The 27493-nt window shown below is 38.7% G+C and overlaps 2 protein-coding genes across 2 annotated transcripts; one reads left to right on the plus strand and one right to left on the minus strand.

The window, feature by feature from the left end:
* Positions 1 to 114: 114 nt before the first annotated feature.
* LOC114353508 (WD repeat-containing protein 43) lies at positions 115 to 10960 on the minus strand. Its single transcript, XM_028305538.1, has 11 exons — positions 10719 to 10960; positions 10080 to 10409; positions 9389 to 9555; positions 8580 to 8849; positions 7276 to 7423; positions 6188 to 6361; positions 4236 to 4360; positions 3556 to 3684; positions 2620 to 2742; positions 1268 to 1380; positions 115 to 244 (listed from the first exon to the last, which is right to left on the minus strand). Exons 1-11 carry the CDS (start codon positions 10890 to 10892, stop codon positions 141 to 143), a joined length of 1857 nt encoding a protein of 618 aa, XP_028161339.1. The 5' UTR covers positions 10893 to 10960; the 3' UTR covers positions 115 to 140.
* A 412-nt stretch (positions 10961 to 11372) lies between these two features.
* LOC114353507 (uncharacterized) lies at positions 11373 to 27341 on the plus strand (the record flags this gene model as incomplete). Its single annotated transcript, XM_028305537.1, has 3 exons — positions 11373 to 13184; positions 14789 to 15102; positions 27268 to 27341. Coding segments are annotated over exons 1-3 (1917 nt in total), but the record flags the coding sequence as incomplete, so codon positions are not given.
* Between the last annotated feature and the right edge of the window lie 152 nt (positions 27342 to 27493).

Below are 27493 nucleotides of genomic sequence, written 5' to 3' on the forward strand. Positions count from 1 at the left end.
AGAGCGCTGCTGCCCGTTCTTTTGATGTGTAGTCCCTAAGTCGCCTCTTACGACACCCGCGGGAAGAGTAGGGGTTGGTTCAAGCGATAATTTAATAGAAATAAAACAAGTTCATAAGTTAACATGGTCTATATTGATCGTCAATCCTCGTCGCTGCTGGCGGCCGCTTCGGCGTCGTCGCTCCACGACGCCGCGCTGTCTGACTGGTATTGTTCTAGCTCCATCTCTTCGTCTGATGATGTGTCTGGAATAGAAGAAAACATTAAATGTGACATGAATTTACGAATATGGGCGACTGCTCTGTCCTGTGTTTCCCAAACAAGTTTTTGGACTTGTGACGCTATTGGATTGTGAATTTGTGATTGCTTTTCCAGATAAAAAGTATCTTTTTTTACCGATTATTTATTTTAAGGGTAGTTCACACCATTAACCAATAATTCTAATAGACAACTTCTGGAACACCCATTTCCAGCTCTGAAAACCGAGATTGTTTTCAATAAAATACCTTTAAAATCGATAAAGTGGCTCACATTATAATCTCCTTTGTCATGCTAAATCTTTGGAAAGTAAAAGCCTTGTCAGTAAACTTTTTAAGGCTGGGTTGCACCACCTTATTTTGAATTTAACAAACGTCAAAAATCTGTCAAATTCCATACAAAAACCACCGGTTATTGTTAAAGTTAGGTGGTGCAACTCAGCCTAACAATGTTATTTTCGAGTATGCGCCTAGTATAGTGGTGTCAACTACCCTTTGAAACCTGTAGGGGATTGTAGTATACTAAAGCCCGGTCCGTGAGCACGTAGAATTTTGTCCAATGACCCCAAGCTACCCATCCTTATCGCTCGAGTGTAATTATGATGCTGTCGCGCTCGCACACTCACTGCGGGCGCCCGTCGCACAGTCGCGACAACAATATAATTACGCGCGAGCGATAAGGATGGGTAGCTTGGGGTCATTGGACAAAATTCTACGTGCTCACAGACCAGACTATACAATCATAAAATGCAGAGCATAATAAAATGGTCTAAATCAGTGTTTTTCAACCTTTTTCATGACACGACCCCTACTGTGAAAAAATTTTTTCGACGCGTTCGCGTTTTTTTTTTCATGCATTTTATAATGTTGCAAAGATGGGACCGAATACTTCAATCCATACAACATTTGCATAATTCGATTTCGGATTAATCTGTCTTTATAAGAAGGAGGTAGTATTTTCGACCCACAGGTTGAAAATCACTGGTCTAAATGATCGGAATCTAGTCTCACCGTTATACTCGAGCACGGCGGGTGCGTCGTGGCTTTCATCTCTCGCGGCGCGCTGGCTGCCCGTGAGCTCCAGCCGGCCCTTGAGGTTCAGCAGCTGGCACAGGTGCGACCGCCTGCAATACACCACAAAATTTTTATCATCGAAAAAAAAATTCTGGGTAATGATGAATTATTGATACTGATCCTATTTATGCAACAAAAAAAGTTAAATAAAGTTACTCAAAATTTCCTCCCAAAATTGGTAATTTATGGACACACGCGTCGCTAGCACTATTTACGTAAGATAATGTTACACTTATTAGAACTCAAAATTACTTGAAATGTTGCATTAAAATGGTCTAAGTTAGCTAATTAATAATAACACTGGAAGCGTGGTCGAAGCGTGAGCGAGACAGACATTCGGGACAATGTGCGAGCGCGTACGACTACTCGGAGTGCCCCAGCTGTGCCGCGTAAAATACGGACTAAAGAAAATTTAATAAAAAAATTAACTTTATGAACAAACAAAAATTTTTTTTACTTTATATTTTTCACACATTTCTACATAACCTGTACATTGGTTTATTAATTTAATAATATGGAATTCATTTATTTAATTGAAGTAAGTTTACAGATACAATACAGATTTATTCAAAGATACTACAAAGATTGTTAGTTTGGTGAAATACCTAGGTTTTAAATTAATATTTTGTATGTCAGGACCTGGAGAAAAAAGTATTTTAGTGTACAACACAAACAAAATAGTTCTTGTAATTTGTAGTTTCCGTGTTGATTTAGTTTAAAAAAATCCTTAGATATTATGTCAACGTGAAATTGTAAACTCCGTCAGTTTATAATACAACGCATGGGATTGTAATCCAGGACGTTGTAAGATTGTGATTTTACAACATCCAACCAATCATCATCCCATTTCATAAAAAAGTACGTGTGTATTTTTGCATGTAATAATGTTTTGAGCATATTATTATGATAGACTTAATTTCGTTAGCTGCAACCGGAGGTTCCAAGAAAAAGCAAACTTTATTTAATTAAATTTAATTTAAAAGAAAGAAATTACAATTAAACTAAAATTAGCCCAGCCTAGTGATACCGTCTCGAAGTATGAAACGAATATGATTATAAAATAATTAGTAAAATTAATGAAACGTCGCCGCTGTCGTCATGAGAGGCGCATTTTGCTGATGCTGCTCTTCGCGGTCCATAGTGCAGTTGCAATGTTGATTTGGGTAAACTGGGTCAGCGTCGATGCAGCGATCTTCATAGATTAGGCGTACGTAACAACTTACAAATCCGAAAATGAGGCATTTCTCTTCCATTCAACCTTAATGTAAACATGAATAATATCAACTTACCTGTAAGTAAACAATGCCAATAGCTGTGTGAGGTGATTCGAAGTGCGTGAGTTGGTCGTCGCCAGTAGAAGAGCAGAATGAGCTTTGAGCGTCGCCGCCAGCCATGAGCATACCGACGCGCATCTGATGAAAATAAAAACTTTGGACTTGGTGGAAAAATTCAATAAAAATTCATTTGCTTAGCCTTCTCTCTAAGGTCATTTTCACACGTCCCGGTCGCCGGCTATCCGGCGCCGGGTACCCGGTAGCTACGTACCATGCCCATACACTTCACCACCGGATACCCGGCGCCGGTTAACCGGCAACCGGGACGTGTGAAAAGGGCCTAAGGCACTGATAGTTGTAAATTTTCGTTAAATATCAACCTTATGATAAGTGAATAAGGTTCAAATTACAGGGGCAATATGCCAGAGTAGTGCAAAAAACTAAACGTCTAGCAAATATTCAAACTTAATCATCCTCACGTTTTACCAATATTGGCAATATTAATTACGGCATGCAAACATTTAAGCCTTTACCTGGTAGTGCAGAAATGTTACCACCATATTTTGAGCCTTATTAAGAAAACATAAGGTACGAAACTAATGAAAAATATTTTTCTCTATACCAGTTAAAGGGTTAAAACAGTTTTTGTTTTCTAATTATTTTCCTGTCTCAAATTAAGCCAAATCATTAACCATGAGTATAGGTCAGCTATTTGTGGAAATCCTTGGGAGAGGCATTTGTTCAGCAGTGGACGTCTTTCGGCTGAAACGAACGAACGAACAGGACAGTTGTACAATTACACAAGGCCCCTTGCCCAACAGTGGGCTTCCAGAATCTGATAGTGACACTCCATCCAATTTTGAAGTTAGATCTTTCAGTTCTCACTACGAGTATTAGTCAACTATATCACCACACAAGGCTCTTTGCCCAACAGTGGGCTTCAACACTCACTGGCTGGTCTTCCTGGTGGCCATGTCTGCGAGTTGCTCCAGCAGCATGGGCACGTAGCCCGCTGGTAGTCCAGAGACCGTCTGCGCGGCTACTAAGGGGTCGTCTTTTTGGAGCACTGTTAGTATTAGACTGAAAAGAAAAGAATAACATAAATTTAATTGAGTAGCACTATAATAATCTACTAATATAATCTGGGTTTCATTAAACAATCTCTTACCAAATTACTTCAACATTTACGATTAACAAACACCCATCCTTACAAACTTTCACGTTTATAAAATTAATTATTAGTGCTATGCTACTAACTTAGGGAGTATGCAATAGGTAAGTAAAAATACTAAAATTAGTTAAGAAATTAATGGTAAATAATAGGATTCTTTTCTTCTTTTTTTAAACGCCCAAAAATTTTATCTTTAACCCTAAACGCAAAAGTCTATAAAACTGTAACTGTACACAAAATTATATCTTGAAGTAAAAAACAAAAAAATAACCAAAACTTGTATGTGTTATTTACGCAATTTGAAAACAAACTAAAATTCACAAAAAACTCATTTAGTTTAGCAAATAGGCTTTTAAAAAGAACTTTTACACGTCCCAGTATTAACCCAACTAGTACTTCGGGACAATAAATGGGCCAGGGCTGAGAAGAAGCAGCGCAAGAAACTCAGTCACTAACTCACCTCTTATCCTTCGAGTGTAGTCCTTGCACGAGGAGTTTGGTGAGGTTGTGTCCCACCGCCGCCTTGCCGCGGCCGCGCGGCTCCAGGGACAGGTTCTCGAGACGAGCCTCCATTGGGACCTCCACCTGACAAATAATAGGGTTTATTCACAGATCACAGAAACTACGGGCTATATTTCACCGGGACACCATGGCGGCGCAACCAGTCGCCGCTACCACAGAATAATAATAAGTACTACGTACAGAAGTTTTACTTCGCGAAGGTATTTAAAAAAATGTATGCTCAATGTCGTTAACAATATGGTGTAATTTAGCTTGTCTCAAAAGTCGAGCACCATTTTGTTGACAAACGTCAGTGATCGGCACTGCGCGGAAGCTATAGGGCTGACTTCGGTAAAATGATGTGTGACGTGAGGTGCCAAACTGCGGAAAATGGCGGAGGAAATACACGATTAAGCATGAATTATATTTTGTGTTTCTAATATTATTCAGGCAGTTAAAAAATACTGCACAGTATTAATTACACCACCGTTTTTACATATTATTATTGTTTATTGTCTTTACAATGCAAATGGGTGAAGAATACGTGCGTGCGTCAATACTCGCTCGTGATTGTCCTGTCGATTAGGTATCTCAGGAGGGGTAGTCGCGCGTGTTTTGTTTTCGATGCAAACTCGCGGAGATGAACAGGCCTGGTTTTATTCACAGATCACAGAAACTAAAGGGAGATGTGACAAGGGGGCGGGGCCGGTGTCGCAGCAATATGCCCAAAAACAGAACACATTGCTCGCGACAGCAATGATGACAGCAGCGACGTCATAATGTAAATAGTTTTCATTGCTTGCGTAGTACTAAAGATTATTTGAACGTCGAGTACTGATACCGCAGTGGATAATGAACACATATTTTGATTACTTCGTGTGTGTGAATTTATAATGCAACAATGAGTTCCGAACTCAGCGCATTAGTTGGCATCTCTCTATATCTCTATGATTTTATTACTAGTTAGGTATAGTTCCAAAATACTGAACTGTCCTATGCATGACATTGACAGTGGGGCGCCACCGTCCATACCGGATCGCTGGTTCTGATTTTTGCCATATTGGAAACAATATAGTTGAACGAGGGTAGCGTGGGTCACCTATAAGGTGGATTTTAGTTTATTTTTCTAATACTGCTAGCCATGGTCACGATAAGGAAAACAGTTATTCGTGTATCATATATGACTTGACCTTCACTGGTTGGGTTTTTATTGGCGGTCAAGCTGTAGATCCTGGCTACACAGGAGTTGCAGCGGTGGGAACGAGAGATGGGAATAGTCCGGTATCATAATAATATATGACTTATGCCACACATTAAAAATTGCAGATGCGTTTTTACTTTCTGTGACCACATCGTGCCCACAAGTAATGCATTAAGAAAAGTACATGTCTCATATTCACATGAAAATTCATGATAGTTACTTCTGTTTCACACATGTTTATGTAAATAAATATCTTTATCTTTTATCTTTATCTGATTCATTGCAGTAGCTCTATCTGAATTCTGTAGATCTGGCGCGTTATGATGTCTCCACAACAAAATTTGTTTGAATTATTTTTAACTTGATCAACAGTCCAAACTATACGAGTATCACATAAAATAGTATGTCTCACATTATCATCATTCATCAACTCTAAAAGCCTTCGGACGCGTGCCATTCCCTAGTAACTAGTCTATGAATGAGCTCAAAAACTTCAATACAGGGTGTTAGGTGAATGGGTAAAATAAATTTTATAAAATCCGATTTGTATGAAAATTAAAATAATTAAAATGATGATATCAATTTTCTGACTCCACCATACCATTTATATGACCATGTTAACATGGGCTAGTGTCGGCTCATATACCCATTTACCTAACACCCTGTATATCACATGTGATTCACATATTAATTTTGAGGATTTCACTTACCTCTCCCCCAGGCGCGTTTCGTTTCCTAGTGACCCCGCCCATGGGCTCGACGTACGTGACGTCACGCTCGGGCTCGCCGCGAACTTTGTTCGCGTCGTTTGTCTTGTTCTTCTTCCGAGCTGGTTTGCTGTCACCCCGTATTAGTACTTGGGTCTTTGACGATGTGTCTGGGCTCTGAAAGAAGGTAGATTTGAAACATTTAGAATAAACACTGTATTTTAGGCCTGGCTTCCTCCAAGGCGGAGCAGAGAAATATTTTGAACTAGCTTTCGCCCGCGTGGAATTTTGTCTGTCACAGAAAAACTTTATCGCGCGCGTCCCTGTTTCAAAAACCGGGATAAAAACTATCCTATGTCGTTTCCCGGGACTCAATTAAACTATCTCTATGCCAAATTTCATCAAAATCGGTTTAGTGAAAGCAGGACAGACGAGACAGAGTTACTTTCGCATTTATAATATTAGTATAAATAACCAATCAGATTTCATGAAATATTGGAAAATCCGGGCATTTATTTGTTATTTTGTAATCATGTGTGACATCATCATAATCATTTCAGCCATCATAGGACGTCCACTGCTGAACATGCCTCCCCTAATGTTTTCCATCCATATTGGCCAGTTGGTAGTGGCCTGCATAAAGCACCTTCCTGCTACCTTTATGATATCGTCGGTCCACCTTGTGGGTGGACATCCCACGCTACGTTTTCCGGTATGTGTTGGAGACATTGAGGGAGGCCTATGTTCAGCAGTGGACGTCCTGTCGCTGGCAATAAACATAATTATTACTAACGGGATTGCTACCATGTCCCTTAACTTTGAGTTTCCGATATTTCCGCACTGCTGCAAGCGTCATGGTCACGGAGTAACTGAGGTCTATAACAGTGGACGTCTAATAGCTGAAATTATTTCTTTTGAAACTATTAAGATCGTCGTTCTGTCTCCTTCCTAAAGTTGCTGTGCCCTAACTGGGTCCACATTGTATAACTGCCTAAATTGTAAGACCTAAAATGTGAATGCTAATGTGGTTATGCAAAATAAACTATTGAGTATTGATGATGAAGTAAACTGGCAATAAAGAGCCTACTCACAATCTTCTCGAAGACCACAGCGGGTCCGTCTGTGTACGCCAGCGCGAGTTCAGCGCCCGCCAGCCGGCACGCCAGCAGCGGCAGCGGACACGCTTCTGCTGTCGTCACCTGCACTGTCACTGACGGCTTGATGGGTTTCGCTGAGGCGCTGGAAGAGATTTGAGACTCGTTAGTGACAGTATAGACTTGCAGGAATTAAAAAAGAAGCCACGATAACCGAATGGTAAAAGGGTCGGACTGGCCGACTCGAAAACCAAGGACCGCTAGTTCGAACCTCGCCGCTAGACAACTCGTAACACAAGAAATGTATTTACTATTTAGCATCCATAATAAAAAAAAAATTGGAATTAAGCTTTTGAATAAAAGGCGCTATCACATTACGTGTTTGCGTTTTTATTTTAATATCATAATGTAATAGAAAAACAATAAAGAATATGAATTTCAGTCAAATAAATTTTTAAACTGCTTCAGGGTAAAAAAAAAATAATTAGGCTACTGCTGAAAAGATGCAGCCACAAGAAACTCAGTGTAAGCTGGACCAGGGTTTCCCAAATGGTCACCAGCGAACATTGAGTGGGCCCTGCCTGTGGAACGACACACGGCCCTACCCATCCAACCGCTGGGCAGCGGACGAAATTTCCTATAGGTGGGTCCCGAGTTTCGGAATTTGTATTAGATGAGTCGTAGCCCAGACAACTTTGGGAACCACTGAGCTAGACAGTTAACAGCATTATGGGTCATCATTAAACAATAGATAAAACATGTTTAAATACTTTCTTATGTTAATAAATACATTATTATTATTTCTCTAGTCTTTTTTCCTCCATTCTTTTATAAATAAAAGCCTGGGTAGTTAACCTATTACGCGGACCTCAGTCAAGCGAAATAGGATGTAAGGCAGTGGTCGTTAAATTAGATGATAAAAATTTCCTAGTAATTCGGCAGGTGTTTAGGATAGTGGCTTTTTGTAGAGTGTAAATTATACTGGGTGGCATCGGCAGGTGTTTAGGATAGTGGCTTTTTGTAGAGTGTAAATTATACTGGGTGGCATGTTGATTATTATTATTATTATAGCTTTATATTCCACATTTTTACAGTTTGATTAAATTAATCTGTATCTCTTGCTTGTGGCCCCACTTGGGTAAAAGCCTCCTCCATCTTTTTCCACCTTTCCCTGTCGCTGGCTATATAAGAAAAGATGGGCCGATGACATAACAAACAAGGCAGGGAAAAATTGGATGCACACACACACACACACACACATAATAAATACATAACACAGAAAATACCAAGTAGAAACTCACCCGTTCAACATATGCCCATAATAATGCACCACTCCGCTCCTCGTGGCCGCAGCCAGCCGCAGCATATTGCCGTCTCCCTCTGCCCTCACGTCCACATCAACAAACTTAGGGGCGTCTTCCAACACAAAGTTGTACGACGGAGTCGACGTGGTAACGCTCTTCCGTCTCTGTCTTTTGTTTGGGGTGGCCGAGTCGTCTCCATTGCCGTTCAGTTGGGGGAGGTGTTCGTCTGTGACGGTTATGTCCCAGAATGATAGGAGGCGCTCGGTTCTGGAATGGATTTGGTTTTGATGAGTTTTACTGTGTTCAGTATAGGTTGCTATAACTTTCTGTTTTGCCCAAATGATGACTGTAAGTGAATGACATTAAGTTCATTTTTTGTGTTCTGACTGATAATAATAATAATGTGCAATAAAGGTTTTAAATAAGAAAATAATGAACAGTTTTTGTACTGTAACTCTAATTACATAATTGCAATAGAAAGTCACTTATTTTAATACTAAACTTTTCTCAATATTGCAGGCACAGGCTGTAAGTAGCTTGATCTCGTTAATATTGCACAAGTATTTAAAAAATCTTATTGGCCACCCTAAGATAAGTTTGTAAAGTTTAAATTATGGTGGCAATATCAAGAACAGACCCCTAAAAGGGTTAATAGACAGACATAGACAACAGAATATGGACAATAGATAGCTGCAGGTGCCTTGTGGCGAAAATACACAAGTTCATCACCATTAATAAAAGAAGAATATAGCTGCAGGGTAGTCAAAATTATGGCAATATTCAATAAAAAGATGATGTCCACTCACTGTGAGCCCTCAATAAGCCAGCAGCTGTTCTCAAGTTGTGCAACGGTCAGCAGCGCTCCCGCAGACGTGTTGTGTCCCAGCTGCCGCACCACTGTCGACTCTCCTTTGAGGAGCCGCCACACGCAGACTTGCCATGACGACGTGACTAAATATTTTGCTTGTGTTTTCTGTAAAGTTGCATTTATATTTGTCACAGAATGTAGGCAAACAATCTGGTTAAAACGGTACATTTATTATTAATATAACAGCTGTAGCAAAACAGCCATAACGTCAAGCTGTAAGTACTTATAATAAATAATGTTTTGATACTCATCATTTTCTATTTTTTCACACAAGGATGAGTAGGAATTGCTCGACGAAAAAGAAAAAAATATAGATGTATAAATGAAGAGATCATTACAGTAATGAATCCACAGAATATTTCCCAAAGAAATAAATTGAGTACAATTTCAAAATGCTAATTAGTAATTACACTCAATTCATGTTTGTAAATTCAGTATCACCCCTACTTTAGATTGTGTTTACTTTTGTGTTGTCTATGTTACATAGTTTATTTGTTTATACCACCACTTATTGCACAATATTACAAAAATTCTTTGCAATGATCATACAACTTTTCTGGCACTAGTATGCGATAAAAGACTTATTTTTCATTGCAATCTGAGATAAGATATAAAAAAACACCACTCACCTGATTATGAGGCACTATTTTGATTGAACTGACACTGTTCCCTTGTTTGTTTTTACCATCTGTAACTTTATACTTATTCCTAACTTTTCCACTGTTTAAATCCCACTCGTACACAAAACCAGCCTTGTTACAACTGAATAACCCGTAGTTCCTGCGCCAATCCAGTGCAGTTATATTTTGATTGAAACCACTCTTTTCGTCTGATATAACGTTTTCTACTTTTGCCTGTGTCACGGAGTACATAAGAATCTTGCCATTTGTTGTCCCTAAAGCTATGAATTGTGCTTCGCTTATGCTCTGTTTACGTTTTGCACCTTTTTGTGGGGAGCCCTGAAATTAAGGTTATCATAATCATAATCATAATCATTTATTTATTGCTTCATAAGTGTACATAGGTGGTGATCTTAAACTTAGTCTCAACTTATGACCCTGTAAGGGTGTTGCAAATCTTGTATCGTAGGTACATTACTAAGGTTATGTTATAGGTTATCTTGTTTTCTAGATAAAATTGAATATTTTTCGAGACAAAACTTTATAAAACAGAGTCAATATGAAATATACACATTGTGTTGGGATAAAGAAGGTACTAAAAGTTAAATACAAGTAGATAATGCACAAAAAAACCACGTGTGTACTTACAGCCGTATTCGTGACGCTTAACCATTGTAAACAGGACGGTGGCGAGCTCAAATGGAGGTTTGGTGTGTACTCCTGTTTCAGCACATTGGTTTCTGTGTCCCATATCCTTAATCTACCATCTTTACTTATATTAGAATAATATTTTCCGTCTTCGGAAAACGCGGAAACTGCCATGTTTCATCTCAGGATTATGACATTTGTGAAAGATGAAGTGACATTTGAGAGCACCAAAAAAAAAATTATGTCCGTTCCATTTCTTCTAGACTTGAACATGAATGCAAGACACCTTCATTTACTTTTTTAATTAATATTTTCAATGTTTCAGCAAATCTGTAACATAGAAACACATGAAAATTAAATTTATATTTTTTTTATGCTTTCTGGAGGTTAAACAATATAATACATTGGTTTTTAAGAAACGGTAAATGCGTATGATGTAACATAAAAATTTGACATAAGAACGTAGTGTTGCTAGTAAAAAATATTACTAAATTACGTTACCTTATTTTATAAACGAAATAATCAAATTCGCTGGTGCAATGGTAAATAAATATAATAACGTTTACTAAAAATTCACAGAGATAAAGGCAAACATTTTTTACCACCTATTTTTGGTTGGTGACAAGGCCAATGTTACCAGTGCAACGGGCAAAAACTTCCAGTTTCACTCCGAACGTCATTGGCACCTGTCATGTCATTTCTCCGATCCGCTCTCGTTTGTCCGTGGTCGTGAATGTAGTAGGCGGAGTTCATTACAATTATTTTTTAGTTTAGTGTTCTCGTTCCACTTTTCGAGAGTATCTTTTTATTTTTAAATCAAGTGCTCTGTGCTGTGTTTTACGCTTTCGCCTTGTTCGTGTGTCGAAACGGCTGTGTTCAAATTCCTTGAAATGGTTTTGTGATATGATGTCATTTTTCTGTTTGAAACCTTGACAACATGAGTGCTAGTGTCGATCTGGACGTGTCCAGCCCTCTGTCGGAGGGCCAGAGCGCGGCTTCGGATCATATCTCGAAGTCTTCGTCGGAGAGTCCTTGTAGTAGTAAAATCAACGATGTTACGGCAGGTCAGGAAAACAAAGCTGATTCGTCGGAGCCAACGACTCCGAAGCCTTTCCCGATGGCGTTCACGATTGATTTCGGGAGCGCGAAGCCCGTGGACAACCGCAGACTCGAGGAGTTAGCGAAAAAGTCCCAAGCGAGGCACCAGAGGGTCCAGTCTATGTCTGCAAGTCTAACTAGACCGGCCCCCGCGGTCCAGAAGCCCCCGATGAGCGCCAAGCTGCCCAGAAAGGCACAAGGATACAACTCCGAAGGCTACTTCTCCTCTGACCAAGAAGATTCCAACCTCTCCGGCTCAGTGAAACTCCGTCACAGTCCGCTAGCCCAAAGCATGCACGCAACTTCTCCTGTGGTCAACAGACATATCAAATCTCCAATCGAATCTGTCCACTCTAAAAGAACGTCCAAAAGCCCGATAGTCGATAGCATTATGTCGAGAAGTGAGAACTTCACTTCGCGGCAAGGTCTGAATCTGCCTATCAAGAACCCAACTAGTTCCTATTCCAGAGACGTCCATAGAACGCCTAGTTATGGCAACCTGTCTGCTAGCTATCAACCGAGAACCCTCATGACTGATATAATCGATCGGAGCCCTGAAGGTGTGATGCTCACTGATATCTCTAGTCCTGAATTAGATATCTTAACACCGGACAACGGCTTGTCCACACCGGAACCAGTTAAGAGTCCTCAAATCCGTAAAAGCAGAGCATCTTCAGAAACGCCTGATTTGTTCAAAAAGTGTGTACCGAAAGTTGAACCGTTGTACATTGATGATGATGTTGATCAGCAATCGAATAATTCTTCCACTGGTACGTATACAATCGAGGGTGATAATTACACCGAAGAACAAAAGGCTAGAATGAGTATAGACAGGACTTTTGGTGCTAATTTGTTAGATGAAGCGATTGAAGACTCCTTGAAAAAACATAGTACTGAGAGGGACCCTGAACTGATCTTCGACTTCCAAAACCCCAGGGTCATAACGAAAGAACCAAGAAGAGACACCGGTCTCCGTAGTCCTCTATCAACGAACAAAACCTTTGATTTGCCTAACAAAGTTTCTAAAGACAAAAATGTGTTAGAAATCTCGTGCTGCTACGAATCTCCCACAGAGCACGATTTGGCAGCACAGACTTCTAAACAGATAAAATCCACTAGGAGTTATCTTGAAAAAATTAAGAACAGAGTTAGGACAATAACAGAGAAAACGTTTCCTAAATCTCCACCAAAACATGAGGAGGAGCCGGATATGGGAAGTTTTACTTCGGTGACCACATCAGGGGTGTTGAGTTCTAAAAACCCGGTGAAAATTGAACCTCCAATTCAGTACAGAAGGAGGTGTAGTTTAGCCAAATCCGAAATAGACCAGACAGACTACGTTCACCGGTTATGCAGAGAGACATCCGTCCCTGTATNGCCTGTATCGTTACCAAGCAACAAACTCCCGTTTGACGATGCCAAATTCGAGAGCACTGCGTTGAAAAACGCTCAGAAAGCAATGAGAGACGACAGTGGGGTATCTTCGGACATAACCCCGGACCAAGTAGTAGGAAAGTTGTCGTATTTGAGCCTGAACCGGTGCAAAGGGGATAAAACCTGGATTCAGGACTGGGCGGAGAGTGTGAAGAAGTATAACAACAATACGCTGGCAACAAAGGACGAGTTGAACACCACTTTCATCATGGACGGTGACCGACCACCGCTGAGTCCTAGACATATACCCGGAAAACGTAAGTAAACTAAACATAATATTTTATTTAGTATATTTTAACTGAAACCCTAATAATAATGTATACCTTTTAGCTTAGCTTTTGGTGCTTTATCAATAAAATAAAAATTAAAAATAATAGGTTCCAAAATGGTTTTCTTCATTGAATTTGATAATGACACCATTAACCAATAATTCAGGTCATAATTTAACATTCTCTAATAACTTCACTTTAACAGGCTGAAAATCCAATTTAATTTTTAGGGCTAGATTTTTTATGTTTTTTTACAAAAGTTGTAGCATGGAATTATTGTTTATAAAACGGTGTTAAAGCTGGTGCATCCAATCATCTTTCATTTATTTAAAACTTTTCATAAATTACGGTACATAAGGGGAAAACTTAATGCTATTAGGTATTCTCCTCCAGTTAACCTTAGGGCCAAACTGAGAATATAGTAGGCGGCTAGGCAGTACTAAATTATTGAATACAAAATTAAAATTATTAGTTAAAAAATATTATTCTTAACCTGATGTTAAAAGTCTAATCGTTTTACTCTATTTACTGAATAAACATTTTATATTACATTTGCTAAATAATTTCAAAGTAAACCAAGCACTAAAAATTAAGATAAACCATAATCACAATACATTCTCTCAGAACTCATGTATGTTGCTTAAAGTTTATAATGACTGTTGTGTCACTATCTACATAACTAAACGACCCGCGAGAATGCTATGAGCACTTCCGCACGATAAAATAATGTTACGTGTCAGCGAGATCTCGTTTGTCTGTCGCAGGCAAATTGTATGATTCCGCATTTTACAAACGGCGACGTCAGTTTACAAACGCTCGCTGTTCTGTGAAATGCCGAAGGCAAATTGGCGACTCGTTCAATTTATAAAATTTCGACTATGATTGTTGCAATAGGGTGACCATCATAAAACACATGTAGGATAAATCGGGCCTTATATCAGTAATTCAAATTCTATTCAAATAGACAATATCGATCTTTAATTTGGTACTGAATTTTGTCTCGACTACCATGTCCACTGTCCCTATGAATATCTAACAATATTTATTTATTTGGTCACCAACAAGGTTACACTTTAGCGTTCACATATCATAATAGTCTTCCATGGGTATATTTTCCGTTGGGCTCTCAGGGCTGTCTTTTTTCAGAATAAGATAGTCCACATCGCCAATACTCATACATCATATTTTTTATACCATATAATATTCCGCAGCAGTCCTCCGAGCACCAGATCCCACTGTCACCTTAGCGTTTTTTACATGCCTGATAANCCCTGTATCGTTGCCTAGTAACAAACTCCCGTTTGACGATGCCAAATTTGAGAGCACTGCATTGAAAAACGCTCAGAAAGCCATGAGAGACGACAGCGGGGTCTCTTCGGACATAACCCCAGACCAAGTAGTAGGAAAGTTGTCGTATTTAAGCCTGAACCGGTGCAAAGGGGATAAGACCTGGATTCAGGACTGGGCGGAGAGTGTCAAGAAGTATAACAACAATACGCTGGCAACGAAGGACGAGTTGAACACCACTTTCATCATGGACGGTGACCGACCACCACTGAGTCCTAGACATATACCAGGAAAACGTAAGTCAACTAAACATATTAGTATATTTTAACTGAACAAAACTGTAATAATAATAAAATTTATGATACTTTTTAGCTTAGCTTTTGGTGTACCTTTATCAATAAAATAATAAAATTAGGAGTGTAGGTTTCAAAATGGTTTTCTTAATTGAAAAAAAAAATACAAAAATTATTGAATTTGATAATGACACCATTAACCAATAATTCAGGTCATAATTTAACATTTCTGATAAAATACGTCACTTTTCAGGCTGAAAATCCAATTTAATTTTCAGGGCTAGCTTTTTTGTTTTTTTTTTTTTACAAAAGTTGTAGCATGGAATTATTATTTATAAAACAGTGTTGAAGCTAGTGCCTCCATTCATCTTTATTTATTTAAAAAAATACATTTGGCATTCTCCTCCAGTTAACCTTAGGGCCAAACTGAGAATATAGTAGGCGGTACAAAATTATTGATAAAAAAATATTACTTAAAAAAATATTATTCTTTACCTGATGTTAAAAGTCTAATCATTTTACTCTATTTACTGAATAAACATTTTATATTACAGTTTTGCTAAATAATTTCAAAGTAAACCAAGCACTAAAAATTAAGATAAATCATATTCACAATACATTCTCTCAGAACTCATGTATGTTGCTTAAAGTTTAATAATGACTGTTGTGTCACTATCTACATAACTAAACGACCCGCGAGAATGCTATGAGCACTTCCGCACGATAAAATAATCTTACGTGTCAGCGAGATCTCGTTTGTCTATGGAATTCAGCAAATGTAGAGCGCAGGCTGATATGATATTGCACCGGATTTGGCAGCCCAGATTTTGTGCTGCTATTTATCAATTTGGCTATGCTTATCTTGATATTACTACCCCGCAGATTACATACTTTTGTCGGCCGATAGTTTGGTCGGGCTGTTAATCAGTGTGAACATGTATGAGAGTGCGTAAATTACACCGATTTGGTATCGGCCCAGTGGCGTAGCGTGCCTTAGACGGGCCCTATATCAACATTTGGTGGGGGGCCCCATCAAAGTCATTTAAATCATGGGACCTTTTTCATCTAAAAAAAGGTCATTGCAATATTAAAGAACTTCCCTAGGCAGCCTACTCTGTTTAGTCGAAAAAGTCTGGCACTTGAGCCCTTCCTTGTATTCTGGGGGCCTATATCGGCCAATACCTTATCGGTCGACTAAGCCTAGGCGCAGACCACCGACTTTTAGTTGGCCGATAGTTAGATTGGGCTGTTAATTAGTATGGACATGTATGAAAGTGCGCACACTACACCGATTTGATATGGCCGATTCTTCGTACAAATTAGAATCGGGCCCAACTATCGGCCAACTAAAAGTCGGTGGTCTGCGCCTAGGCTAAAAGTCAGTCTGCGGAGTGTGAGATTATCAAAAATATGAAAAAGAAACACTTGAGTAAACCTAAACATGTTGAAACAACAAACAAAACACACTGAACATTACGTTTTATCAGCTTATCAGTGACAAATTAGAGCAAGCAACAATGTGCCTTACTCCATTGTGATAATGCGATTAGCACCCGGATAACAAAGAATGATAACGATAAGAAAAAAAATGCGATAAAAGTGCATGTTCTACCTACGTCAGTTCATTGTGGTTCCGAAATAACGATAAAAATGTATAATAATCAAAACCTACGACGCGATGCGATAATAAAAGTCCCAAACTCAACTTTATTTTGATTCATCGACTCATTTGTATGAAGAATCGGCCGATACCAAATCGGTGTAATGTACGCACTTTCATACATCTCCATACTGATTAACAGGCCGACCCAACTATCGGCCAACTAAAAATCGGTGGCCGGCGCCTAGGCTAAGAGCCTAAGAAGCAACTATGGGAGAAATATGAGAGCAAACACCAGAGTTCACCAGATCTACCCTAACCCCTTGCCCTTCTATCTACACTATGTTACATTATGGTGATGCAAATTAATATCTATCTATCTACCTTCTTTTAACTCTGGTAAATTGGAAAGAGTCGTGCCTTGCTACTGCAGTGGACACTAAATGAACTGATGATGATTCACTGTCTAAAGCCCTTTAAAAAGAGTTTAGCAGGCCATTGCCATAATAAAAGAAGAAGAAGAGTTTAGCAGAAAGTGTCAAGGCATTTCATAGCTAAAACTGTAGCTGTAGCTCAGTTTAAATCGGACATATCATACGAAATTGATATTATTTGCCATTTTCGTAATTACACATTTACAACAGGTGCTTCCAAACAGGCCACAATATTCATTACTGATCGTTTACCATCAGGTGCACTTCGTTGAACTTCTTATATGAATACTCATTTAAATTGCATGCAATAGTAACCTACTCATTATGCCACGTTATTGTTAGTCTTTTATTCGTTTCCGTCAGTAAAGGGGGAATGATGATATTATCATTAATATGCAACATTATTTTGTGGATATCGTAAAGGTGATGCAAACATCAGGCCTTCCTAACTGGCCAGAGTGGGGAGGGTAGGCCATATTTTGCCTCTGGTAAGCCTAGGCGCAGACCACCGATTTTAGTTGGCCGATAGTTGGGTCGGGCTGTTAATCAGTATGGAATGGACATGTATGAAAGTGCGCACACACAGATTTGGTATCTGCCGATTCTTAATACAAATTAGAATCGGGCCTAACTATCGGCCAACTAAAAGTCGGTGGTCTGCGCCTAGGCTAAATTAGAGAGGGTCGTGTTCCTGCAATGGAGGCTAAATGACGTTATATGATGATGATGATGAAAAAGCGCTTTTACACGTCCCTGTTAAACCTTACGAAGTCACACTGCCTTAGGACAATCATTGGTTGACCTTCATAGATTGGGTTTATATGGCGGTCAAGCTGTAGATCCTGGCTACACAGGAGTTGCAGCGGTGGGAACGAGAGGTGGGAATAGGCCCGTGCCTAGGACAATAATGTGGGCCAGAAATTGATGACCTTCATTGGTTGGGTTTTTCATGGCGGTCAAGCTGTAGATCCTGGCTACACAGGAGTTGCAGCGGTGGGAACGAGAGGTGGGAATAGGCCCGTGCCTTTAGACAATAATGTGGGCCAGAAATTCAGTTATTAAAAATAATACACGTGTAAGTTTCTCTCGTCATTTACTATTCGTAACTCTACATAATATTATACGCAGTTTCATCGGTATGATTATTACTCAAATAATTTACGTAATAGGCAAAATATTAATGAAAGAAAATTTCAGTGTGATAGATCATTATAAATAATTCAGGAGTGATAGCAATTATAATGAAATGAATGAACGAACAAAAACTGAATACATACATGTAAAATACTTTAAAAAGTGTGCCGAAACGTTAATTCTGATGTAATACCGTTATGCGTATTACAACTATACTGTTTGAAGATAAAGATATAGGTAAGAAATTGATTAAGTTTTATGTAAAAATTGCAATCTTGCAATTGAAACTGATCCGAATCGCTAGTTATGTAGAGGATTATTTGAACCATTCCCACCTCTCGTTCACACAGCTGATCAACTATGTTAAGGTAACAGCACCTGCAGCTTGACCGCAAATAAAACCCAACTGCTACAGGTCAAGTTTGTCCCGGAGAAAGTTAAGCTGTCATTGGACCCGCAACGAAATTAATCAGAAGAACATAGGAGTTCGAACGAAGTTAAAAATTGACTTTTCCCCAGTGCAGTGCAAAGCGGATGACAGATAAATAAATAAATTAATAAAAGATGACAACAATAACGCCCGTATTCACAAACGATGCTTGCTTATGTGAAGCAGCAAATTGAACGCACAGCGTTGAATAGAGCTCTGTGATTGGTTCGTGTGTCACCCTGTGCGTCCACGCGCACTGTGAGTCCTCATAGCTTAATGTTTGTGAATACGGGTGTAAGAGTTATGCCCGTTTTCTGACCCCTATGGTAACACATAACAGGAATTTTGTTTACATAGGGGTCACTTAAAAATTAGGGATTGATGGTAAAAACGGAAATTATAATGGCAGTGAATGAAGAATAGTAATTGTTAACACTTTCTTCCGGTGATATGTCAGTTTGATCCAACAAACATGCGCGCGCGTCGCTTTAACAATAAAAACGACGCGTGCGCCTCCGTGCATTCACCTAGTACTTAGTTTCGCCTGCATTATTATATCGTATCAATATTTAACGCGTACGCACAATAGAAACCCAGCGGAGTATTCCGAAAAACGATATCCGAAGTTTCGAATGTTGCCATCCCTCTCGCGCAAAGCGAGATGCCAGCATGAGCGACGGTGACAGATAGACCCGAAACTTCATTTTATTTTCAGAGTAGACCTCCAGTTGTCTCTGCCTCGGCCGCTGATGCGTTAGAATATTTTGCGAATCGGAGTCGAAATATTTTCATATGAATATAAAATTAATTCGGTTATTGGGTTTGTTTAGCTGGTAATAAGTTTTAAAAGACTCAGTGTGATTTTATGTGTGTTTTAGGCAGCCTTTTCCCTTGACTTCGCAATTTCGCATGTGTGCTATTCGCTGCCATATAATATACAGGGTGTTAGGGAGGTTGGAAGAAACTTTAATATTGAATTTAGAGCTCAAAATATCATGGTTCTACCTTGAAAACCAGTGGAATATTTTCTTCGGACATTGTATTTCTTCCCACGTTTATATCATGCTTACTAATAAGTTTGAGAACACATAGAAGTTCTTCCCGGAAAACTTAGATTTTCCAAAATCCTTCCAACGACATTTTTAATTTTTACATCATAATATGATTACATCATCTATGTAAATTTTTATTATCTGCAAAGTCACTTTTTTTTTTATTATGCCACTTTGCCAAAGTGGCATAATAAAAGTTTCAAAATATAAGTCAATAGTTAAAAATTTCTAGCGTATCGTTTAGCAACGTCAGTTACAACGTTTTACACTATTGGCCATCCTATTTTCGTCATCATAAGTACTAAAGTTACAATGTTAAACAATCCTGCTAGGTCAACAGTATGAGCACAGGTGTAGCCAGTAAACTTGGCTTTCAAAACGTTAACCAACTGAATTTATTCAACTTCAACCTTCGAGTGCAATCCTTGAACACAAGCAATACATTGACGTAAGTGCTTTTGCTTTTGAAGTTATTGCAAAATGTGTTTTTTGCAATAAAAATATCTTACTTATTGCCTCCAGTAGAAAGAATGCCTATCGACCTTTACAAATTGATACTTATTTAATGAGGGTTTTCGCGTATGTATCAAAAATCCGCCAGATGGCAATACGTAGACGCAAGGTCCAAATGTTGCATGATTGGTTATTTTTGACATGACATTGACAGATATGTCAAAATCCACCAATCACGCAGCAGTCAGACCCCACATCCACGTCCCGCCATCTAGCGGATCTTTCATACGCGAAAACCCTCATTAATATTCATCACCATCATCATAGGACGTCCACTGCTGAACATAGGCCTTCCCCAATGATTTCTAGATTGACAGATGACCTCATAAAGGTTGCAGGAAGGCGCTGGATGTAGGCTGCTTGCTACCTACCGGCCAATCTGGAAGACATTTGGGCTATGTTATTAATATTAATAAAATATTTATGTTGTCAATGCCATATGAACAAAATATCTTGAACAAGATATTCGCTGACTTTGTCTCTTTTCAACCCAAAAACTCGACTCAACTAAAAACCTTAACATAATAATAACGACTTCCAAATATTTCGCAAAATAGTATCTCTAAACACATAAAAAATCCCAATTATCACCTTTACACCATCGTTAAGCTCATCTGTGATTATTTACATAACTCGTACGCCCACTTATATGACTCAGCTATGTATTATGCTATGTTGTGTCTAAGATGGCGAATACGGAAGTCGCAACCTATGATTGTCTTTGAATATTGTGTTGGCGATGTCCTAAAATGGATACAGAAGCTAAAACAATATTTATGCACCTAAAGATCTAAAATGGTGCGTTTTATTGCTATTAGTGCTAAAGCAGAGTTACAGAAGCCACGAAACTATGTTACGGTCTTCTTTGGAAGAGGTTCTTGTTGATTTGGTTTTGCGTAACGTGTCTTCCCGCGGGTGTCGTAAGAGACGTCTTAGAGACTACACATCAAACAGAGAACGGGCAGCAGCGCTCTCTGAAAAACATCAATCTTTTAAACTGCGATCTCCAACCCGCCTGCCAAGCGTGGGGATTATGGCAAAACCCTCCACTATAGTGGAGGAGGCTCATAGTCCAGCAGTGGACTGTAAAGGGCTGTTGATGATAATGATGATGATGATGACGGATTTAGACTGTCAATTTTGGAATTGACATACTAATCGGTATATATAATATCCATAGTTTACAATACTGTACCATATTGTCTTGTCGGCCGTTTGGTGTAGTGGTTCAGAACGGACTACTATGCCGAGAGGTCCCGGGTTCGATTCCCGGCCGGGCAGAAATTGAAATGATGAATTTTAATTTCTGTGACGGGTCTGGGTGTAACTATGTATAATATTTATGTATTTAAAAAAAAAGTATATATTATATGTTACGGTTAATGTGATAAATTGAAAATTATTAATAATAACCGGTTATTATGAATAATTACCGTCAGTCGCGGTAAAAGTGATAAATTAATCACATTTAACAGTGATTATTTAATAATTCAACCTTAGTACTAACAAATTTCTTAAAAGAGAACAACATCTTGTGTACGTGCTCGTGTACAGCCAATCTTTTGAACGTTTTGATATCATATATTAATATAATTTGGCAAAATGAGTTNGCCTGCGACATGTCTATGGAATTCAGCAAATGTAGAGCGCAGGCTGATATGATATTGCACCGGATTTGGCAGCCCAGATTTTGTGCTGCTATTTATCAATTTGGCTATGCTTATCTTGATATTACTACCCCGCAGATTACATACTTTTGTCGGCCGATAGTTTGGTCGGGCTGTTAATCAGTATGAACATGTATGAGAGTGCGTACATTACACTGATTTGGTATCGGCCCAGTGGCGTAGCGTGCCTTAGATGACGCCCTATATTAAAATTTGGTGGGGGCCCCATCAAAAAAGGTCATTTAAATCATGGGGCCCTTATCGTCTAAAAAAGGTCTTTACAAAATTAAAGAACTTCCCTAGGCACCCTACTCTGTCTATTCGAAAGTCTGGCACTGGAGTCCCTCTATTCTGGGGGCCCATATCGGCCAAGATCTTATACTAGCCTAAGCCTAGACGCAGACCACCGACTGTTAGTTGGCCGATAGTTAGATTGGGCTGTTAATTAGTATGGACATGTATGAAAGTGCGCACACTACACCGATTTGATATGGCCGATTCTTCATACAAATTAGAATCGGGCCCAACTATCGGCCAACTACTTAAAAGGTGGTCTACGTCTAAGCTAAAAATCAGGCTGTGGAGTGTAATGCCCGTTTTCACCATCAATCCCTAATTTTTAAGTGACCCCTATGGTATCACATAACAGGCATTTTGTTTTCATAGGGGTCACTTAAAAATTAGGGATTGATGGTGAAAACGGGCATAAGATTTTCAAAAATATGAAAAAAGAAACACTTAGTAAACCTAAACATGTTGAAACAACAAACAAAACACACTGAACATTACGTTTTATCAGCTTATCAGTGACAAATTAGAGCAAGCAACAATGTGCCTTACTCCATTGTGATAATGCGATTAGCACCCGGATAACAAAGAATGATAACGATAAGAAAAAAAATGCGATAAAAGTGCATGTTCTACCTAACGTCAGTTCATTGTGGTTCCGAAATAACGATAAAAATGTATAATAATCAAAACCTACGACGCGATGCGATAATAAAAGTCCCAAACTCAACTTTATTTTGATTCATCGACTCATTTGTATGAAGAAGATTCTAATTTGTATGAAGAATCGGCCGATACCAAATCGGTGTAATGTACGCACTTTCATACATCTCCATACTGATTAACAGGTTACAACTATACTGTTTGACTTTGAAGATAAAGATATTGCATTCGTTCGAAACTGGAGCGAATCGCTAGTTATGTAGAGGATTATTTGAACCATTCCCACCTCTCGTTCACACCGCTGATCAACTGTGTTAAGGTAACAAGTAACAACAGTCAACACCTGCAGCTTGACCGCAAATAAAAACCCAACTGCTACAGGTCAAGTTTGTCCCGGAGAAAGTTAAGCTGTCATTGGACCCGCAACGAAATTAATCAGAAGAACATAGGAGTTCGAACGAAGTTAAGAATTGACTTTTCCCCAGTACCAGTGAGTGCAGTGCAAAGCGGATGACAGATAAATCCCAACTAATATTATAAATGCGAAAGTAACTCTGTCTGTCTGTCTGTCTGTCTGTCTGTTACGCTTTCCCGCTTAAACCTTTTGATGAAATTTGGCATAGAGATAGTTTGAGTCCCAGGAAAGAACATAGGATAGTTTTTATCCCGGTTTTTGAAACAGGGACGCGCGCGATAAAGTTTTTCTTTGACAGACAAAATTCCACGCGGGCGAAGCCGCGGGCGGAAAGCTAGTAAATAAATAAATAAAAGATGACAAAAATAACGCCCGTATTCACAAACGATGCTTGCTTATGTGAAGCAGCAAATCGAACGCACAGCGATGAATAGAGCTCTGTGATTGGTTCGTGTCGTGTGTCACCCTGTGGTGAGTCCACGCGCACTTTGAGACCTCATAGCTTAATGTTTGTGAATACGGGTGCAACTCTTATGTCCGTTTGGTACCACATAACAGGAATTTTATTTACATAGGGGTCACTTAAAAATTAGGGATTGATGGTGAAAACGGGAATTATAATGTCAGTGAATGAAGAACAGTAATTGTTAACACTTTCTTCCGGTGATATGTCAGAATTGATCCAACAAACATGCGCGCGCGTCGCTTTAACAACTTCAAACAATAAAAACGACGCGTGCGCCTCCGTGCATTCACCTAGTACTTAGTTTCGCCTGCATTATTATATCGTATCAATATTAAACGCGTACGCACAATAGAAACGAGTTGTCTCTGCCTCGGCCGCTGATGCGTTAAGAATATTTCGCGAATTGGAGTCAAAACATTTTCATATTCATATAAAATTATATTTATTCGCAATAATTCGGTTTTTCGGTGATTTTTTATCTGTTTGTAATTCATCATCATCATCATCAATTCAGCCACAGGACGTCCACTGCTGAACATAGGCCTCCCCCAATGACTTCCACATCGCACTAACCACGTTTGTAATTAATGTTGACTTATCCCGTGACTTCGCATATTATGTTATGTGCAATATAGAGGATGTTTGATAGGTTGGAAGAAACTTTACAGTGAATTTAGAGTTCAAAACACTAAGCTTACCTTGAAAACCAGTAGAAAATAATTCAATTTTATTTTCCTACGTTTTTTTATCATGCTAATTAGTTTGTAAAACACGTAATTTCTTCCCGGAAAACTAAGATTTTTCAAAACTTTCCAGTTTCATTTTAACTTTTTGAATCATGACATGTTTGCATCATCTATGTAAACACATATTTTATAATGTGTAAAATGGCATAATATAGTTTCAAAATATAAATAAGTAAATAGCTAAAAATTTCTAGCGTATCATTTAGCAACGCCAGTTACAACGTTTTACACTATTGGCCATCCTATTTTCGTCATAAGTACTAAAGTTACAATGTTTAAACAATCCTGCTAGGTCAACAGTATGAGCACAGGTGTAGCCAGTAAACTTGGCTTTCAAAACGTTAACCAACTGAATTTATTTAACTTCAACCTTCGAGTGCAATCCTTGAACACAAGCAATACATTGACGTAAGTGTTTTTGCTTTTGAAGTTATTGCAAAATGTGTTTTTTGCAATAAAAATATCTTACTTATTGCCTCCAGTAGAATGCCTATCGACCTTTACAAATTGATACACTTATTTAATGAGGGTTTTCGCGTATGAAAAATCCGCCAGATGGCAATACGTAGACGCAAGGTCCAAATGCTGCATGATTGGTTATTTTTGACAGATATGTCCAAATCCACCAATCACGCAGCAGTCAGACCCCACATCCACGTCCCGCCATCTAGCGGATCTTTCATACGCGAAAACCCTCATTAATATTCATCACCATCATCATAATTTTATAGGACGTCCACTGCTGAACATAGGCCTTCCCCAATGATTTCTAGATGACAGATGACCTCATAAAGGTTGCAGGAAGGCGCTGGATGTAGGCTGCTTGCTACCGGCCAATCTGGAAGACATTTGGGATATGTTATTAATATTAATAAAATATTTATGTTGTCAATGCCATATGAACAAAATATCTTGAACCAGATATTCGCTGTCTTTGTCTCTTTTCAACCCAAAAACTCGACTCAACTAAAAACCTTAACATAATAATAACGACTTCCAAATATTTCGCAAAATAGTATCTCTAAACACATAAAAAATCCCAATTATCACCTTTACACCATCGTTAAGCTCATCTGTGATTATTTACATAACTCGTACGCCCACTTATATGACTCAGCTATGTATTATGCTATGTTGTGTCTAAGATGGCGAATACGGAAGTCGCGACCTATACTCTTTGAATATTGTGTTGGCGATGTCCTAAAATGGATACAGAAGCTAAAACAATGTTTATGCACTAAAGATCTAAAAATGGTACGTTTTATTGCTATTAGTGCTAAAGCAGAGTTACAGAAGCCACGAAACTATGTTATGGTCTTCTTTGGATTGGTTCTTGTTGATTTGATTTTGTATAACTTGTCACTTAACCCAAATCAAGTGAATATTACAGCCAATGAATATAAATTTAATACGGATTTATACCATGTAGAATACAACATTTGAATTAAAACTCATTTATTTCTGTAAATAGGCTTAAAAAAAGCACTTTTACACGTCCCAGTATTAACCCTACCACTGCTTCAGGACAATAAATGGGCCAGTGCTGAGAAGAAGCAGCGCAAGAAACTCAGTCACTAATGTCACTATTGTCAGCCTCTTTTTCAAAGGTTTACATGCTTTAAAATGTACAAAGTTATAAATAAATATTTATGCGAGCTAGGCAGTAACGTATCCCAAACATTTTTATCTTTTAAATAATCATCTACTTTATAGTAGCCCTTTTTCATTTTAATATGTGCTTTGAATTTATGAATGGGTAGTTCTACAACAGTTTGTGGTAATTTATTAAAGAATTTAATACATTTTCCCATAAATCAATTACCAATCTTATGCAATCTGAAATTTGGAACGGAATTTGTCACCAACCCCTACTCTTCCCGCGGGTGTCGTAAGAGGCGACTTAGGGACTACACATCAAACAGAGAACGGGCAGCAGCGCTCTCTGAAAAACATCAATCTTTTAAACTGCGATCTCCAACCCGCCTGCCAAGCGTGGAGATTATGGCAAAACCCTCCACTATAGTGGAGGAGGCTCATAGTCCAGCAGTGGACTGTAAAGGGCTGTTGATGATGATGATGATGATGATGATGATGACGATGATGATGACGGGTTTAGACTGACAATTTTGGAATTGACATACTAATCGGTATCTAATATCCGTAGTTTACAATACTGTACCATATTGGTACGGGATATTGTTACCTCTCGTTCCCACCGCTGCAACTCCTGTGTAGCCAGGATTTACAGCTTGACTGCCAATAAATACCAAACTAGTAAAGGCCAAGTTGGTCCCGGGGGAAACTTAAACTGTCATTTGACCTGCAACGAAATTAATCAATGAAAAATAGTAGAGTTCCAATGCGAAGTTAAGGATCGACGATAATCCAACGGAAAACAGATGACAAATAACAAACAATTATGAAAAGAAATAAACGACACAGTACTTTGCATTTTACTAAGGACTTGCCAATAATATTTTTCTCAAAATTTTCCTTGTCGCAACAAGATTAGTATAATTATTATAGCAGAAACAAGTGTAGGTGGAATCACTCATCATCTGTATGTTTCCAAAGAACATAGTTTCAGAGAGAATACTATGATAGTAGATTGATGCCCGTTTTTACCATCAATCCCTAATTTTTAAGTGACCCCTATGGTAACACAACAGGAATTTTGTTTTCATAGGGGTCACTTAAAAATGGTGAAAACGGGCATGAGACTTTTTTCTAGCTAATTAAATGTATTTTTGTTTGTTCCAGCTCGTAGTCCCATGGGTGGGACACCTACAAAGATCCCCAGTCCAGTGGGCACGCTACTTCATAGGCGAACACCGGTAAGTTTAATTATTTACTTAGAATAAGATAACAAACAAAAATAAGTCTTTTTTTATTTTAACAGCTTCCAAAAAGGATGGGCCCAAAAGATAAGGAGACATGTAAAGTGCCCCATAAGGGCTACCTTTTCTTTTTTATTATTTACATTTTG

Source organism: Ostrinia furnacalis, unplaced genomic scaffold (genome assembly GCF_004193835.3).
Source record: "Ostrinia furnacalis isolate ACB-3 unplaced genomic scaffold, ASM419383v2 OfSCF1716, whole genome shotgun sequence".
Lineage (NCBI taxonomy): Eukaryota > Metazoa > Arthropoda > Insecta > Lepidoptera > Crambidae > Ostrinia > Ostrinia furnacalis.

What these genes read in the sequence shown, in the direction of transcription:
- LOC114353508 (XM_028305538.1), bottom strand. Translation starts at nt 10,892, where the DNA reads ATGGCAGTTTCCGCGTTTTCCGAAGACGGAAAATATTATTCTAATATA. An exon ending in TGGCTTATTGAGGGCTCACA is followed by an intron (nt 8,850 to 9,388) that starts GTGAGTGGACAT and finishes AATCCATTCCAG; the next exon opens with AACCGAGCGCCTCCTATCAT. An exon ending in CTACACTCGAAGGATAAGAG is followed by an intron (nt 3,685 to 4,235) that starts GTGAGTTAGTGA and finishes TTTTCTTTTCAG; the next exon opens with TCTAATACTAACAGTGCTCC.